This window comes from Hippoglossus stenolepis, chromosome 23, assembly GCF_022539355.2.
Source record: "Hippoglossus stenolepis isolate QCI-W04-F060 chromosome 23, HSTE1.2, whole genome shotgun sequence".
In the NCBI taxonomy this organism is placed as follows: domain Eukaryota; kingdom Metazoa; phylum Chordata; class Actinopteri; order Pleuronectiformes; family Pleuronectidae; genus Hippoglossus; species Hippoglossus stenolepis.
This window is the reverse complement of record NC_061505.1, coordinates 5605765-5622335: the sequence shown is the minus strand read 5'-3', so window position 1 is coordinate 5622335 and position 16571 is coordinate 5605765. Positions and strand designations below refer to the sequence as shown.

At 42.8% G+C, this 16571-nt stretch overlaps 1 protein-coding gene across 4 annotated transcripts in view; it reads left to right on the top strand.

The window, feature by feature from the left end:
* arap2 (ArfGAP with RhoGAP domain, ankyrin repeat and PH domain 2) overlaps positions 1-16571 on the top strand; it is a 105882-nt gene that overhangs the window by 70904 nt on the left and 18407 nt on the right. For all 4 annotated transcript variants that reach the window (XR_004694643.2, XM_035148358.2, XM_035148357.2 and 1 more), the window contains exons 17-23: positions 2929-3073; positions 8549-8651; positions 9253-9451; positions 14205-14268; positions 14748-14911; positions 15906-16118; positions 16416-16521. Coding sequence is in view for 3 of the 4 variants with exons in the window: in XM_035148358.2 (XP_035004249.2) it covers positions 2929-3073; positions 8549-8651; positions 9253-9451; positions 14205-14268; positions 14748-14911; positions 15906-16118; positions 16416-16521 (994 nt within the window). In the remaining variant the exon portion in view is untranslated. The remainder of the gene's footprint in view (positions 1-2928; positions 3074-8548; positions 8652-9252; positions 9452-14204; positions 14269-14747; positions 14912-15905; positions 16119-16415; positions 16522-16571) is intronic.

The following is a 16571-nucleotide window of genomic DNA, read 5'->3' as shown; positions in this document are numbered from 1 at the left end:
GTGTCCCGGCCGATGTGATCAGAAACTGGTTGGCTGAGAACTGAGCCCATTCTGTGTGTCCACGCCCTCTGGACCCAGGATCCCGCAGCAATTTGCTTCCTGGATTCGCACTGGGACTTTTAGTGTCTTTGTCCTTGGAAGGGAGAACAAATTTCCCCTTTTGTACAGTAGAGATGAAAGAGTTTGTCACTCGAGAAATCACGAGATCACAAAGGTCAATCGCCAAATATCCTCTGGTGACCAAGAATCTATGTAATGAGGTCTAGATTTGCTTAAAAGGGAAAAGGAACTAATTAAAAACCACATATGTTTATGATATTTCACTTGGTACATAAAAATATGAGCTTCCGGTGGCACTAGATTGATGAAAATCAATTGTTAGGATTCATCCAACAAATATTTCTACCAGATGTGATGAGAATCCATCCATTCAATCCAAAACCTGTCTTTACCTCCAATTACATCAGTTACATAAGCACAACTCCCTAATAACCTCTGCAGCCACAGGAGCCATTTTAAAGCCAAACGTCTGGATAATCAGTGACATTACAGCTTTCTAGCAGCTCATGATGGCAATTGACTTCAATTAGGAACTCTGGTGGGCCTCTTAAGAAGACGATTGTGCGAGACCCACAGATTGCGTGAGCCAAACTATTCAGTTATTACCCCATCAGAGGTCGAACAAAGGGAAGGAGGCAGAAATTACCAGAAAATATGGTACAAAACAAGAACGTAAATGGGCTCTGGAGGGAAATGATGGACGTGACATTTTCAGCGAAACCTTTGCAATCCGGAGACACATTTGCAACAGAAGTAAAGTGCATTACGCTCTTTTCTGTCACCTAGACAACACGGGCGTCCTGTCAGAGAGATTGGATTGGTAATGACTTAAAATACCACAGTCTCTCTCTCTCTCTCTCTCTCTCTCTCTCTCTCTCTCTCTCTCTCTCTCTCTCTCTCTCTCTCTCTCCCACACACACACACACATAAACTTACCAACATGTACGCTTGGTTTCCGACGGAGACGGTGAATCTTCAGCTGCTGGAATAATTCTTTTCTTGAAGGGAAGCGGAGGTCAAAAGAGTTTTTTTTTTTCCTTCCTTAAATGCCACGGCAAGCAACGAGATATTAGTCATTTTGCAGTTTTAAAAGCTGTTTGCAGAATCATGTCCAAATAGTTTCCTCTTTCTCTTTTTTCCCCGGAACAGAAAAGACAAAGGAAAAGTCAGAAAGAGCCGAACAAAGAGGCAACTCAAGGGTGAATAGAGCGAAGCTGACATCCTCCTCTCCTATGCTTATCACATCTTTTTCTTCCCTTTTAACAGCCAGTTGTAGACATCATCTTTTTTTATTGGAACTATATCTGTTACTTCAGAAACATCTCACATTTGGCAGAGGAACGCACAATTAGCATATTCATGAGACAAATACAGTTGAAACTTTGGAGTCGCAAGCGACAGGGGGTGGTGGTGGGGTGCTCGGGCGGGGGGGTGGGCTGTTAGCGTGCGTGTGGTTGTTTGTTGCGGAACAAAAAAAAAAGCAGATGGTAGGGTGACTTTGAAAATCCAAAATTAGGTACGTTTTCATGAACTTCATGCTCATTGGCTGTGTAAATCCTACAGTCAGACACTCATGAAAGACAATGTTGTGTGTTTTCCAGCGTTTTCCTCCGAGATCATGTTTGTTGATTGAAATCTGTTCAGTGCTCGGAGTCTCTCATCTCCCTCTCATTCTGTGCGTGTGCCGTCACGTACAGCTTCCACGACTCATGAACAGAAAGATGAGGTTGCAGTCGCCTGGTTTCAGATTTTCATGTGGACTAAATCTTATGATCTTAAACTGAAAAGCTATGATTTGATTTGATTTATACCCAAGACCTTTTTATTTTGAAGGTTGACTGTATTTTTACAAATCAGAGGACGAATGTTGTGTTTTTCTGTCACGTTGTCTCTTGGATGCGGATTCTCGAAGGACGTTGGATTTGAAACCCCGTCTTTAAACTGGTGTAATCTCTTTTCATCCATTTAATTTGGTTTTGCATAACAATTGATCAAAATCAATCACATTTTTTTAAGTCAAAGCAGACAATATTTCTTTTTTTTAAGTCTTCCCCTGTCCCCTCGTGTGTTATATCGTTTCTTGTTGATGTAAAAGGTTAAAAAGCCCAGGGTCTGGTGTAAAGGGAGCTCCTCTCGCTCCTGAAACTCCTCGTCAGTAGTCCGTTCTGCAGAATTGTGATGTCACAATGCCCCACATTTGCATAATGCACGCTCAACAGCTCGTCTGGCACGCCCCCCTAACAACGCTGACATTTCAGTGTTTCAGACAGAGGCGGAAAAGAGGAGCTGCAGCAATGGACAGTCTCAGGAGAGCGATGTGTTCTCTTTACAGTGGAGCATGTAAACCTTTTTCAAGTCATAACTCTAAATTATGAGCCTGAATATGAGCATATGTCTCTTTCATCTGCACCCTAAAGAAAAAAGGAAGCTGTCTCTGAAACTAACACGTCTCCATACGTCCATACAGCTGAGTGCACAGCCTCTTCAATGCTCTTTTAGCTCGTAGAGAGTCATTAGCTGTGATGAATGTGGCTGGAGTTGTTCTTATTTGTTTTATTTCTATGTCTCTACAAACAATATCCCGTTTGGTAAATGTCAGTGAGTGCGTGCACGGTGCTGCAGCAGTAATCCAACAGCAGGAGCTGTCACATTAAAGTGCACGAGGAGGAGATCGAGAAACTGTGTGAGGTTTGCATCAGGTTTCAAAACGTGTTCACAAAGTGCCACATTTGACATGAGACTGTATTTAAGAGGTGAAAATTTGACTGCATTTCACTTAAGGTGGGATTGTGGTAACTTCTGAACAGGGAAATACGCCCCCCCCCCCCCTTCATTGAGTGAATGAGTGACCATGTATATGTATTTCAGACATGGCTCGTCGCTGGTGCACCTTGGAGGGCGGCTTCCTGAGCTACTATGAGAGCGAGCGGAGCCCGTCGGCCATCGGCCGGGTGGACGTCTCCGCGGTGGTCAGCCTGGCCGTCAGCAACACCGAGACCATGACTGGAGCTGGGTACGAACAAACACACACTGTGTAGACACACTCGACACACTGCGTACATATTGTCCCATCGTGAAAAACATATATACCTCTAAAAGTATTTTTTGATGCTTTGTAGATATCAGTGGAGTTTGAGGTGTTACATTTTTAACTGTAGAATCGCAAAATTGAGGTTAAACCTTTTAAAAATCACCAAACTCAGACTCGCTATGGTTATTAGAGTATGAATATTGATGTATCACATTTAATATTAATCTAAATCCAGTGCATTAAATTGTAATTTACACATAAATCAAACTTTACAGCTCTGCAGCCAGGTTTTAGGGCATTCATTTACACTCGGTATTAAAATTAGCTCACACACACACACCCATTTGAAATGATAAATTAGCATTTCCTTTACTAAATCATAATTTATATGTGATCACTGAACCAGCTTTGAGGACACGCATGTCAGAAGTGACCCAAAGCTGCTCATGAATGATTGATTTCCTTTAATTTGGCAAAACCACAATGTTCTGCAAATGTTGTATTACAGACCATCAACCTGGTTTAAGGACACACACACGTGTAAACACACACACACACACACGTGAACAAAGCTCAAAACAAAACATGTCTCATTAGCATAATCTTAATTTGTGCATTAGTCAATTTAACAGAACCTATCAGGGCTTTATCGGTGCCATATTTCCTGTTTACTGAGGCGAGCGGCGCGTCTTTAACTGCCCTCCCTCCGCTCGCCGTGCGGCTCCACCCCCCAGATTACGATTGAGTTAAAAAAAAAAAGTTGCTCTGGCGACAGAACTTTCTCTTTATTTCCTCTGGAAGCGATAAAACAAAAACACAAAAAAAACGCACAAAGAAGAAGCAGATGTCTCGATCCTCTCCCAGCTCCCACCGGATCGCACATATGTATAAGTCTGCGTGAGTGTGTGTGTGTGTGCGCTCCAGCTCCTTAGCGAGGACTCTGATAATAGCTTATGATTAAAGCATAAGGCAGCTCCTTAATGACAGCAGCAGATGTTATGAAGAGGGAACAATGTTTTCCTTTTTTTTGTGTGTGTGTGTGAATGTTATTCCTACAGCTATTAGAAGCACATCTGGACAGCTACAACCACGACCTTTCTAATGAGGGGGACACATACGCTCGGCCGTGAGAGGTTACCGCGATTATATCACACGCGCTCTATCTCTACACGTGCCATATGTAGCTGAGGGCGTACACACACCCCCTCGCCACAGGTCACCCCAGGAATTATTTCCCATGAAGCCACTGTGGATTTAACTCTCGCGTTCACTCAACTTCCCGGCGTCCCCTCGCGGCGAGCGCCTCACCTTTTCTGCCGCCGATGAATATTAACGTATGCAGATGACACACTCCCACCGAGCAGCCTATCGCCGCCCTCGCAGGAGGCCGTAGGTGTCGCTTCCATTACAGCGCAGCGTTTTGGTAATTTCCACCGTGGCGGAGGACACTGCGAATTACAGAGCTGCCCCCCCACCCGACACGTACGTTTCACCAGAGTATGAATATTACAGACGCTCTCCGAAGGAATTAATGTAAAAGTCAGTCATGTTGGCTGGTGATAAGTTGAGTGTTTCTCAGGACTTTTTTTTTTGTATTATTCGTGACTCAATTCTGACTTTCAAAGTCGACTAAAAACCTTGGAAACAAACCTCCCTGCTCTTTTACTGTTATTTCTTTTTTCCCTGCTTTTCCTTCTCGTTCTCACCGTCTCTCTCTCGCACACCAACAAAAATAGTTTCGTTTTTTAAAGACTTGTTAACTTTGCCAGTCAGGTGGGTTTTTATATAACCATATATATTTGAGGGCTGGGGGAATTAAGACTTTCTCTCAGCACACAAAGTCCTTGAGGAGAATATAAAAGGTTAAAGGAAAACTATAGATAACTCCGTGCATGTTGAAACCACAGGTGAATCCTGTAGCAGCGCACTCCTCCACAAGGAGACGAGTCTGTGAGCTCTGTCAAACTTTACTCTACAACAGAAAGTTCTCTCTTCAGCACCTAAATAAGCACAAGCTTGAATTAGAAATTCAACTTCTTGTTTTATTTAAATCTTGCCCGCAATAATTCACCTATAATACTTTGTCTCAGAAACTAGTGGAGTTTCTGTTCTAAACCTCCATCGTTTACAGAGAGTCTGTGGGAAAAACTGATTTGGACGAGTACTGCTTCACCCCCCCCAATACATCCAATATGATAAAGATGAATACCAACAAAGCTAAACGAATGCAACCACTTATGTCCCAGACCAACTCTGAATATGTTCTCTGAGCGATCGGATCTTAAATGCGTCTTGGGTACGTTCACTATTTTGCAAAATATGATCGGATCAATCAGGATGGATGTTATTTCCAGATCTGAACGTGGTCTAAGTTTACGCAGGTTGTATTCTGGGTTTTAGCTCCATATCAGAGGTGATCTCTCGCCATAGTAACACATCAAAGTGTATTATCCCATGACCACGATCAGATCTCTCAGGAGGCTTGTTAGCTTTTTACTATCACGAGTCCTTAAACGTCATAAAATCACAACATGTATTCCCTACACACCCGTCTGCTTTAGTCCATGTACACACTTAACCAGGTTTCTTATCATTTATAATAACAAGCAGTCCTTAAAGAAGACACTGAAATCATCAAGCCTCATTAAAAAAGCCTTAAATTGAATTTACTCGAGTCTTAAACATATTCTCCCGCCTGCCATTGGCAGTGATGTTTGCCATAAACCGTTTGTGTCTGAATGTGGGAGATGTTACTCACCTATAAACTAAAAAAAACATGATTGCCTCAACACTGTGTTGTGCTGCAGGAGGCTATTTAATCCTTTATAGAGGAGTGTGAGTGAGCGTCATGAGACCTGTAGAAAACACAGTCTCTCCTGTTAACTACAGTGCAGAGGAAAGTGATTCTCTCGTATTTGGAAACTGAGGATTTGAAACAAAAGCGTTTATATAAATAAATCACTTTTATTTTATCAATCAATCTATTTATTTTACGCCATTTATCCCAGTCCACAACGTACTTATATAAAAAATTGTACCACCAAGAATAAATGTCACTACTGCAGTAAGTAATTATTTATTATACGTAATGAAAGGAAGGAAAATAAGAGTAAGTGAAAAACAAGAATCTAAAAGATGAATAGAAAATCATACATGAGTTTCTGTATATTGTTTATATGAGATAATGTTCTTCTTCTTCTCTCGCTTCATTTGTTTCATGCACGTCGTCACTTTATCACCTTTCACTTTCTAGTTCTCTCTCTCCCTCTCTCCTTCTTTCCTCTCTCGTGCCACCCCCCCTCCCTCCGTCCGTCTTCTCCTCCCGTCCTATCCTTTACGATACCGTTTGCCCACCATACCCCTCCGCCACCCCCTCCCTCCATCCCGCCTCTGGGACCCCCTCGGGGCGCGAGGCACACAAACACCCGTGTTTCGCCTGTTCCCCTGACATGCGTGAGAAGAGCGCTGCCGTGACCCCCGGTGACACGCCACCTTAAACACCCATCGCTGTAGCATTTAGAGCCTCCCCCGCCGCGGCGTACCGATGGAGAAGGAGCGACCGCTCGGCGCTGTGTTCAAACCATTAAGAGAGTGATGCTCTGACCTCTATACCTTCACTGAGAGAGAGAAAGGGAGAGAAAGACGTGGAGAGACGACGGGAGGAGAAAGAACAACAAAGATTAATAGCTGCCTTTTTGCTTCCGACAGGATGGATTTCATCTGCGTGTGTGTGTGTGTGTGTGTGTGTGTGTGTGTGTGTGTGTGTGTGTGTGTGTGTGTGTGTGTGTGTGTGTGTGTGTGTGTGTGTGTGTGTGTGTGTGTGTGTGTGTGTGTGTGTTTCTTTTCTTTCTGAAGGATTATTTGTTCAGTGTGTATATAACCTCATACCGTTCACACACACAATTTTATATTCAAATACCAGCAGGGTAAATGTCTGTATGTCTACGTGACCTTATCACAAGCCCTGAGCAAAGCTACTACTATAAGTTAAAGTTAATGTATTTATACATAGATTATAGATTTGCTATTCTACTAATAATTCCAATGAAAGAAAAAACAGAAGAGCGTTCAGTAAAGAGCATTCCTCCACCAAGGCCCTTATGGAACCAGATTGAAATTTACTGGATCCAGATTTTGTTTTTGAGATCTGCAGCAAACAACATACGCTCATTAAAATCAGTCCCCTTAATATGCCAGATTAATTCCAATTAGAAATTGGTCATAATGTTAAAGAAAATTGAAAAAAATGCTGGATTGGTCCCTTTCTTCAGAAATTGAATAGATTGTTCCTTGGCCCAAATTCCACTTCACTTGACTTTGTTCTTTTCTTGTTTAACAAAAATATATATTGATAATGTTCAAATAGTTGCGAGGGTCTGAATCTGTCCCATTCAGTCGTATTATGACACACAATGTCTGACTGATGTCATTGCATAAGGACGTTTTCAAAAAATAAATTTAAAGTCCAGACAGATATTTTCAATAAAAGCCTTTAATACATTTATGCTGAGAAGATAATATATTTGGAGCTCCATGTGGAGGTGAAAAGAATAAAATCAATTGTAAGATTTTGGGTTGAATTGATACAAAATGTGTGAGTGAGTCAGTAAATCTCTTGTTTTTAAAGTTGCACCTTGGCCACAGTTTGTATTAAAAAATAGGATTTGAGTCATATTCCTCCTCTGAACTCCGGAGCAGATGTGCAGAGCTGAGGAGGAAGAGCAAAGGATCGCTCCTCTCTCTATTCCTGGTACTTTTCATGTGGATAAACAAACGCAACACTACGAACGTCTCCTCGGTGCGACTGTGTGAAAGCGTGCACCTCTCCTGCTCCTCTGTAGTTCGGTTCCCTGACACTTCAGTGGAGATCAGTAGCCAAACGACTGTAGTTGTACCGGGAAGTCTCTTGGTGTAAATCCATGTAATTGTGCACATGTGAACCGAATATTACTGAAGTAGAATATATTGCCCTGTGACTCCGATCATGAAAGACATTAACATGCATCTTGGACGTAGCTCTAATTACGTCCTATTTGTTGTTTTCAACCTGCAGGCGGCAACAATACACTTTCTGATGCTTAGTCAACAGGAAATTTAAAGAAGTGGGTCTATTCCTCGAAAACCAAATTGCCCTTGATGGTTGTTTCTCTTGTAACATATCTCGATTTACTTTTCAAAGTGTATAGACGCCGTGGACAAAGGCGGTTTACGCAGTTTGAGACTGAAATGCACAAATGTACACACTTAAAAAGGGTCAGACCACCTCCGAATGTGATCTGTGTAATGGGAACTAAAATGTGTCTGAGGTGCGTTCACATCTGGACACATGTTGATTCCAGGTCTGAGCATGACCTCGGTGAACAAGACTGGAATAGTTGTGGAAGTTTCTTTGCCTCCCTCCTGTTTGTGCATTTGAGAACAGTGCTCTTCAACAGTGATCTTGTGTGTCTGTGGCAGGGCTGTGTTTACCATGGAGCTGTACCTGCAGACGGAGCGAGTTCTGACTGTCGGCGCCGAGACGCAGGAAACGCAGCATGACTGGACCCAGGCGCTTACAAAGGTGACAGACTTTGCATAAAACTCACACACTCGCTGCCATTGTTTCTCTTTGTGAGTTTGTTTCTCACTTCCAGTTTCAAAAGAAGAAAACTGTGTGAAAGTGCAGAACTCCACCTTGTACTTTTATATTCACTGTTTTGCAACACATCGTCCCCCAGTGAGCCCCTGTGCTTTTTCCAATAAGACAAGGGGTCCCGCTATCTCTCCCCCCACATGCCGACAGGATCTTGTTATAACACCCCACATAAATATGTCCCCGATTCCCCTTTTTATCTCCTTAATCCCAGGCAACCCCGTCGTAGATAGTGGGAGGTGTAGCCGCATTAGTCCGTTTGCCTCTCCATCTGTACCGCGGCCCTTCCACACCTCCGTATTTCAATTTGAATCGCACAACAATGGCCCGACAGCTGAGCAGGAGGGAGGGATGTGCGGCTGGAAGATAATTCAGCCAGGGACCGAGAAATCGGGCAAAGGTTTATGCCTCGAAGAAGAAAGCGGCACCTGTTGTTGTGTTGCCGCGAGGTGGACGTGATCAAGTTTCTCGTTGTGTAATTGTGAAAAGTTCTTCATTTCCGTGTGCGCCCACTGTGTTCGTCTCGCAGTGCTTCGTCCCGCCTAAGATGGAGGGCCTGGTGCAGAGGGACAGCGAGCTGATTGGCAGACTCTACTACAAGGAGGGCCACGACCTGTACTACTGGAGGAAGGGCTGGTTCATGCTGGAAGGCTCGGCCCTGCACTTCAGCTCGGGCGAAGAGGAGGACGAGGAGGAGGTGCTTCATCTCAAACGGCTACAGGAGCTCAGTAAGAGGGTTGCTCATTTTGTTTTTCTTCTGCAGACCATCTTGTAGTGATTGGAGCGCAGGGACATGGCGATAAATAATAGCCGTCTTGGTCGTTAGATTAAAGTTCAACAGATTTAATGTAACATTGTGAGAAGCATCATTTTTTTTACAATTTGGTGCAGATACATAGAAAAATCTGGATCTGGTGAATTTAAATATGGTTTTATGAGGGGAATGTTTTTCTCAAAATACTTTTTGGTCCAAGGAATCAAAAACATATCTTCTGACTTTTTAAAATATCAGAAGCAAAGTTAAAAACACAACACAATTCCCACAACTTGTCAAAGTGTGTTTGCAAAAGCAGCTAATTCGTCTTTCTGTTATCGGCCGTGTACTCACAGACTCTCCTGACAGGCGCTCTCCTTTTCTCTGATGGCTCCTCCCTGCTCATCGTGTCAGTCTGTGACAGACGCTAATGTTTGGTTGGCTTGACAGACGATTCTGTCCAAAGTCAGTTTCAGCGGTGAAGACGTCTGGAGACAGTTTTTCCTCTTCTCCTGGATTCGCTTCCTCCCTGGCAGCAAAATACAACCCTCGATATCTAGAAATAGGTTAAAACTCTGGTAATTTACTATTTAGTGGCATAAAGAAACTAGCTAGTCTACCAATATTAATGCTATAAAAACCCATAATGCAACACTCATCTGCTCTTGTGAAGAAATCTCCCCAAATGGTTGGTGCATTTACAGAACTGGTGAGAAAATCTATAGAGCTTAAAATTCAACATGTTGCTCAACTTATGAGTCATGTGATCTTTGCCCTTTGGAAGCGTTTTCTATAAGTTGTTTTTCAAATTCTAGATCTTGCTCATTCTCTGATGAGGCTGGAAATTGAGCTGCTGAGAACACTAAATGTCCAAAAGTCGTTTGCTTGAATTAAATCAACCAATCACCTCTGACTGATGCTCTGGACACGCCTCCCATGGGGGCTTCTTGTTCTTCCAGGTGTCATTTTCGATCTGCTTCCACCCCTTTATCATGAATCACACAAGTGGGAGGTATTGAGAGGCCTGTGAATGGGGGCCGCAGCCGCCATCGGGGACGAGAGGCTCCAAAGTCCACACATACTTTGGCAGATGATAAAGATTTGGGCACGTTTCAGTCGATTACACAAGTATGGCGTGCGAACAGAAGGAGGGCAGAATCATCAGATCTTTTTTAATCCATTTACAGCTCGACGTGGATCAAATTGCGCAAAGTGCAGCCCCGTCCGCTCACCTCGGGCGGGATGACGGACTGCGACGGTGCTCGTTTTTTATATATTTCTTGCTTTTCTCAAAGCATATTTGTCACAGCCAGGGAGCCGATGGTGCCAGAAGGGACTGTGTTTTGTCGGGGGTTAGTGGGTTCTGGAGCGCTGAAAGGATTCCTTTAGGAATCAGAGTCTGTGACACGGGATTAACTGTTATTTTCTCTAACGGTGACACCGCCACATGAAAGGTGGCCCCGTGTCGCGCCGAGGGATTAGATAAATTCACTTTTCAATTAAAAATCGCTACATGTTTCCAACATGCATCAGGAGTTTATTGTCAGTGAGACGCAGTCTGTTCCTGTTCCCTCAGGCTGCGAGAGGGGGCGAGTGATCACTTCAAAATCTGGTTTCTTTTTTATTTTATCCTTAATTGCCTTGTCTGTCATTTATTGTTTTGTCTTCTTCAACCCAACAACTAGGACACTTTTTACTGCCTTAAGCACCAGTTCAAAACATTTTATTTTTCAGTGTCAATTGTTCAATATTCATTTCTCTCTCGGCTGTGTAGCACTTTGAAACTTTGTTTTTGGAAAGTGCTGTATTCATAAATACAAAAAGAATCTCCAAAGAGCGAGGGCGCACCACTTCTCAAATTGACTTCCTGCGGCCTTAGCGGTGCACTTGAGAGAGGAGTGATCTCTTTGTGATGTCGTGTGTGAAGACGATCTGCCGCACAAATAACTGGAACCAAAGTAAAACGAGCGGAAAGTGACAGATACAGTTGGATAATCATTAACCTGTCACCGAGCACAGATCAGCCTTCCCACCCGGAGACAAGCGCATTAGCTTTGAGCTCATTCAGCGCAATTATCCTCAGTGGATTTCTCTTAAGGCAGTGGATAGAGAGAAGGAATCATTTAAAAAAGGTCCAGCACATATATAGAGGACATCAGATGAGTAGGCGGTCCTTCATGTGTGGTCCAGGACACATGCGACCCCAGACCAGCTCCTAATGTGGTCTGATTGGATCTGAAATGCTTCCTCAGTCCATCTTGGTGCGTTCACATCTGTACTTAAAGGTTTCCACTCGAGATTGGCTCATTTAATACAGAAGGTTTGAACAGGGTCAAAGTGAAACCTCAGTCTTCACTTTCAGACTTCTCCTTTTCTGCCTGCCTGTACTTAAATGTACAGCCAGACTTTTCAAAATAAAACCGTTTTTAGATTTTAGAGTGGTGCAACAATGATCCCTTAATGTATAGGGTTAGGGTTAGGGAACGTGGATGTAGTGGAAGATGTGGTAATGATTGACATTGAAAAATAGTTTTAACATTTGCATTTGTAAAAAAAAAACTTTATAGAGGGTAAATCTTCTCTCAGGTATGACCTTGGTATTTGAGCCATTACCTTTGGTGACAACAATACATGTGTATTTCCAATTTCTGAGATTTTAAATTGAAAGTGAGAGATCAAGTTCTCCTATGTTCCCATTTATTGCTCTCACATGTTATATGAATACTAATACCAGCCTCTGAAATTCAGTATTTGTGTCACATCTTCTTAACGTGTCCGACCAAATCAATAAAAGTCGATGCCACACTTAAAAATAGAAATTCGCCAGGTTCCCACCCGTGAACTTTGGATCATTAGAGACGAATGTTGGTCACAGAACTGTCTCTGCTGCTCTGGTTTATTTATTCACAGTTTATCACATAGCTGCTGTATAAACAAAACTTAATACCTCAATCCCCCTGATTGTTAGAAAGAGAAACACATAATGAAAATCTCTTAAAGGACGCCCAGTGCAAATTACGAAGAGAACAAGGCCGCTGACTCGGTTCCTTATCACACAAGCATATTAAGTGATTAAAAAGAAAAAGAAAATCCCAGTGAGCTGTAAGATGGATAAAAGAGGTTTTTAACTGTGTGTTTGTTCAAACCACAATGACAAGTGTTTTGCATTTACCTGATAACACAGTTAATAAACCTCTCTCATGTCAGTTCCTCTGTTTTTCTTCTCTTGTTGTTTATATCTGAATGAAACGCCGTGCCCTTGAAAATCTGCCCAAGAAAATTAAAAAAGCTAATTATTTGTTAAGAGAGACTTTGGGGAATTAATGTTTTTGCCGTTTTAGCTCAAAAATTCAAAGGCTTTGTTTGCCAAAATACCAGAGTTATGTTTTTTTTTGTTTTTCTTGTGCCAGTCCTCCTGTCCTCTTTTGTGACAACAATCAAATTAAAAGTTCTGTCGGTGGAGATTATCAATACGTGTGTTTATTAAAGAAGCACGTGCGGAGGTCGTGGTGTTTTGCTGGAGGAAACAGAAAAAGGTTCAGTTCAGAAAGCGAGTAAAGAAAAAATGTCTGCAAATCATCTGAATCGTCCAAATTTAAAAGTAGAGGTGATTATCCAAGTTCATTGGAGTCGGGTAAATATGAAGCCACCAAAGTTATCGCAGCTAAGTTCACTAATGAATCTGTTATATGTTGTTTCTTTAACCCAGACAAAAAGCTTTAAGCCGAGCTAATTAGCAGCCGTACAAATAAAACCTCTCCTGGCAAGAAAGCTAATAAGTGCATTTCCATAAATATTGAATCGATCTTCAACCCTGGTAAAAAAACATTGCATCATTCCTCATTATTTCTCTTACATTCTGCACAGGTAATTATTTAATGAGCTTACAATTCCCCCGCAAAAAACTGTTATTTTAAGTGCAGTCTGTTTATTTAAGCACGACCAGAGAGATTTTGAGTATGATGAAAGTGCCAGATGTCGTCGCAGAGAGATTTGGGACTCGTCTCGTATCGTTTTTTTTTCCTGTACTTCCTGTTTTTTTGTTTGCGTGTGATTGTCGCCACGATCCAAGCAGCTGTTTGAACCCACAGACGAGATCGCGGCGGAGCTCTCGAGTCCCGTCGTCGTTCTGGTTCCTTGAATCCTTGCGCTGTTATTTCAATTTGAAAGGATGGAGGATGTTGAAAGCAGCGGCGTGTGAAAAACTACCCTCAGTGTATATGGTAGTTTTTACACCAGCTATATGTAAAGCTGCTAATGACACGTGTTTATGTACTTTTTCTAAGTCAGTGACGCAAAACCAGAAACGCTATGAAGTCCACGTGCACGGTCCTGTACTGTCCACTCGCTCTTCCTCCCTCAGCATGTCTGCACATTTGAAAGTAATCACCACGTATGTCTATCCGTATCGTGCAGTGTATAATTTGCCACGATTGCCATAGAAACATAAACGAATGCTACATAAGAGAACAGAGACCTTTTGGGTGACGGTGGCTAATGAATGCATCGACTTCCACGATTCACGGCGGAAAAAAAGCTTCTAAGCGTCGGCGCCTTTTTTTTCGACAGAGATTGAACATCGAAAATGTCAAATCTAAACTGCTCCCGATGCGTTACGGTGCACGAGCACGGAACGTGTTGCTCTTTTGAACGTGCACCGATTTGGAAGACTGCATTTACCACAGCTCGTCGCTCTTTCTGTTGTGTTTTTTTCTCTCCTCCCTCAGCCGTCTCCACACATACCGAGGGTGAGGAGAAGATCCAAGTCCTGCTGATGGTGGAGGGTGGAAGGTACGTCACTCACTGGAAATACCCCCAAAAAAAAGGTGTGCTAATTGGCACCGTACTTGTGATACAGCGAGTCCATGCATTATGCAGCGGCTTTGATTCCGCCGTTGTCTTGTTAGTCCGAATGCACTTTTACCTACTGTAACCATCCGAGGTAATTAAACCCGCGCTTGGCTGCCTGCCTCCGTTAGAGAGAAGAGGTGAGATGGCACGAAACACAGTTTTACTTCTCCCTGTTAGAATAACACAACAAGACTTTGTGCTTACTCGGTTAATTGGCATTTGTCTTGTGTGCGTTTTTGATCAAACCTCAAGGGGGAAAACGCCGGTTGTTGATGGGCGTGTGTTCAGTGGACGTGCTTTTGAATTTCCTTTTAATCTTGTCGGTTGACTTTCCGAATACACAAACACTTAGCATAACAAACGCCATATTGTCGTTAATGTTATTAATGATGTTTGTTTCTTTTTCTTTTTTTTAACAGAACAGTTTACATCCACGGCTTCAACAAGACGGACTTTGAACTGTGGCACTCCGCCATCACTCTGGCTGCGGGCACGGACGGCAAAGCCCTCAGCGACCAGCAGCTGACCAAAAATGGAGTCCCCATCGCAGTGGACAGTTGCCTCGCCTTTGTCACTCAGTATGGTGAGTGACACTTTTTAAATTTATGTGTGGGGGAAGAAAAGTTTTCGAGGAAAAAGAAGTTCAGCTGGACTGTTATTAGGATTTCCCCCTGGAGGAGCTGATTCACTCAGTGCGCTGCGTCGTGATGAGAATTTCATGCTTTCTAAAGTCGCGGCGCATTATGCTGCAGTGACATTATCCCGTCTCTCCTCCAAATGTAGAGAATGTAGTCTGACTTGTCACGGCTCAGATTGCTCCAAAAATATAGACACAACAGAAAAGGTTCTTTTCTTTTTTTTTTACATAGTGATTGTTTCCTCTATAAATGCATCAGAAAGGCAAAAGGGGGAATTTACAAAATGACATTTAAGTGAACTTTGAATGGAATTTGACCTGTAATTCAGATTCAAATGGGATTATGTAACATTGTAAAGTCCTCAAGCCAATGTGGACATAATGTAGGTTATTGTCCTATAATTAAAAAAGTGTTAAGACATATAGAAATATATGTACTGTCATTTACTATTCTACACATTAGAGGGTATTTGATAATAACAATAATAATGATAGTCAAATATATCCCACATCATAAATAAACACAAGAATAAAAAACTAAAACAAACCTTTATACTCTATTAATCAAAGCCCTCTTGTGCTAATGACATCATTTGGAGCGGAGCCACGGTAACGAGACACATGCTCGACCAATCACGAGTCAGTCTCGGGTGTCAATCATCAAGTTTCCCCCCATTTTTATACCAGCAAATATCTAATCAAAACCAAACTTACTGGACAAATGAACATGAATCAGAACATTTATTTGATCCAAATTTAGATCATTTTCAGGCCCATGTCTAATTTGCTAACATGGAGGAGGCATGGTTTATGCCCCTTACTGCAGACAGCCATCAGGGGGCGATCAAGACGCTTTGGCTTCACTTTCATACTCTCCATCTTTATATACAGTCTTTGGTATTAACAGTTATTTATTGTTTCGTCTTGACCTTCCAACCAGGTTTGTGCCAGGAGGGGATCTATCAGAGGCCCGGGGAACCGGCTCGAGTTGCCCTCCTCCTGCAGGACTTCACCTGCAACGCCCGCAATGTGAAGCTGAGGGAGAAGGAGCACCAGCTGGAGGACGTGACGGACACCCTGAAGAGCTTCTTATCCCAAGGAGACGACGCACTACTGACCAAGGAGCTCTATCCTTACTGGGTGTCCGCTCTAGGTACCTTAGGTCAACATCAACAAGGCGATATATGCCAGTGTTAAAGGACGAGTGGGGTATGGTTATCGTCTGGTGATGTTTGTGGCTCTACAACATTCAGGGTCTTCAGGGCGGCGGAGACACGGTTTCATTATGAGAGATGGAAAAAGAAAACACTTGCATTTGCTTTACAAAGAAAACGGGAAAAGGACATTGTGACCCTCGTGTGTCTGCGTCCACGTCTCAGTGTGTGGTTTGTTGTGTTTGACGTCGCGTGGAGTGGTTCTCGTAATGTGCGTTTTTTTTCTTTTTTTGTAGACGAGAAGGACGAGAGGCAGCGAGTGAAGAAGTACTCGACTTTCATACAGAGCTTGCCGAAGATAAACAGGTCAACCATTGAAGCTCTGCTGCAACATCTGTACAGGTACGCACACACACACACACACACACACACACACACACACACACACACAC